This window comes from Morone saxatilis, unplaced genomic scaffold, assembly GCF_004916995.1.
Source record: "Morone saxatilis isolate NCDOM2014 unplaced genomic scaffold, NCSU_SB_2.0 Contig19, whole genome shotgun sequence".
In the NCBI taxonomy this organism is placed as follows: domain Eukaryota; kingdom Metazoa; phylum Chordata; class Actinopteri; family Moronidae; genus Morone; species Morone saxatilis.
Window position 1 is genome coordinate 11,273,190 of NW_023339751.1, and position 1,852 is coordinate 11,275,041.

A 1,852-nucleotide genomic window follows, 5' to 3' on the forward strand; every position below is an offset into this window, starting at 1 on the left:
GTGTTTATCTGTGCAGCAATATAATCAATAAGTATTATAATAATATATTATTTCTGAGCTTTTTCAATTGATAGCCGTTCCTTCTGGTGATTACCTTTTTTATCACTACTCATCAGTCTATAGAGGGAGCCACTGTAGCCTGCTGATAGTTTACTGCACCCCGGTGAGAGACAAACCCGGAGCTCAACCTGCCCGGTACACCGCCCCCAGCATGTCATACTGTACGAGCCGCATGTTCATTACAAGTGCTGCCTGCACTCAGACAAGCATTTAACATCCACCGCACCGTTTGCAGAATAAAGACCAGCCTGCTACTGCGCACACGCTCGGGATTTTGCAACAAAACACGAACCGGGGGAGTTTCATTCTGCACGCCAGGAGTGTTGGAGATCCGCAGGTTAATTGCAGGTACGTCCCCAAGGCGCCACAGGATGACAAAGCTATAGCACACAGCGCTCTGATCAGATAACAATAAAAGCAACACACCGAGGAGCTGTTCAAGGAGTCTGCAAAAAATAAAATAAATCTGCCGTAGCACTTGTTTCAGATGTAGGTCGCTTGTTTCAGGGAAATGCCCGGTAACAAGTGCCAGTATCTTTAAAGAAGACAAGAAAACGCAGAAACTATTTGATTGGTTAAGTTGGACATGTTTTTGCGCAAATGCAGAATTTTAATCAACAGGATCCCTGCACGGCTGATTAACAAGTCCATTTTCCTGACACTTGACTGACACACAAGGGCATGTTTACGCACGATCTTTACGCGTATTACGCACTAATCCTTTTGGAGAAAAACAGCAGAAAAACACTTCACTTAGTTGAAGTCGCAGATTTAGCTGGAGTGGTGCCAACATAAACATCACGCCAGCAGCGGGAGATGTTGGGACTCGTTAAGCAATGCCATCAATGATGTAATAACTGGTATTAAAACATGTAGGGCTTGTCAAGCGAAAAATGATCTTGCACGCTCTATCCATTTGGTTGCACTGCATCTCGTTACAGTGAGCTGCTCCGACGTTTGGTCGATATGCTGGGGATCTGCGTGTGTCTCTGTGCGGTTTTCACACATGTCCTCTCTCAGGAGGTTGAGGAGCCCGTCTTCTACACAGTAAGTGAGAGATTTTTTTTTTTAACCAGATAATTGTTTTGTCCGTGGGTGTAACACAAGCTGGTGTGTTTGAGGTGCTGTGTATACCTTCATTTGGAGACGAAAAACGCCACGATTTTGTTTATTGTAAAATGTTAAATGAAATGGCACTAAGATATGTATAATTTCATGGTAATCATTATTTGTCCTTTACAGTGCACAGAGGGGTATGAGTTTGACACAGTCAGAGAGCAATGCAGAGGTGAGAAATTACAAATTGCTTGGTTGTTAAATATTTCTGAAGTTATTCATGCTTAATGAGTTTAAATCTGTTTTTATCTAAGCTCCTTTTAACCAATTAAAATGACCCAGTACCGAATATGTCATATCTACTGTCTTTCATTATTTCTGTCTCTTTTTCTATCACACTGTTTACCCTGTGTCAGACATCGACGAATGTGCCTTGTTAAACGATGCCTGCAAAGGAGGGATGCAGTGTATCAACCACTTTGGTGGATACCTCTGCCTCCCCAAGAGCGCTGTCATCTATATCAGTAAGGAGGGCGAGCAGGTACCAGTGCCGGACCCTGTCGCTCCAGTCCCTGCTGTCCCACCAAGCCAGCCTGAGGTCCCACGGCTGTTTTCAAACAGCCAGAGGTTCTCTCAGTCCAGCCTGACCACCCGCTGTGCAACTGGATTCACTGCAGATGAGCAGAACCTCTGCAGAGGTAAGATCAGCCTCACCCCCACCCCAAAGTACCTTGAA

At 44.7% G+C, this 1,852-nt stretch overlaps 1 protein-coding gene across 1 annotated transcript in view; it reads left to right on the forward strand.

The window, feature by feature from the left end:
* Positions 1 to 181: 181 nt before the first annotated feature.
* efemp1 (EGF containing fibulin extracellular matrix protein 1) overlaps positions 182 to 1,852 on the forward strand; it is a 19,002-nt gene continuing 17,331 nt past the window's right edge. Inside the window, exons 1-4 of the mRNA XM_035663434.1 lie at positions 182 to 408; positions 1,002 to 1,107; positions 1,303 to 1,348; positions 1,533 to 1,814. Of these exons, the coding sequence (XP_035519327.1) occupies positions 1,027 to 1,107; positions 1,303 to 1,348; positions 1,533 to 1,814 (409 nt within the window). The 5' untranslated portion in view covers positions 182 to 408; positions 1,002 to 1,026. The remainder of the gene's footprint in view (positions 409 to 1,001; positions 1,108 to 1,302; positions 1,349 to 1,532; positions 1,815 to 1,852) is intronic.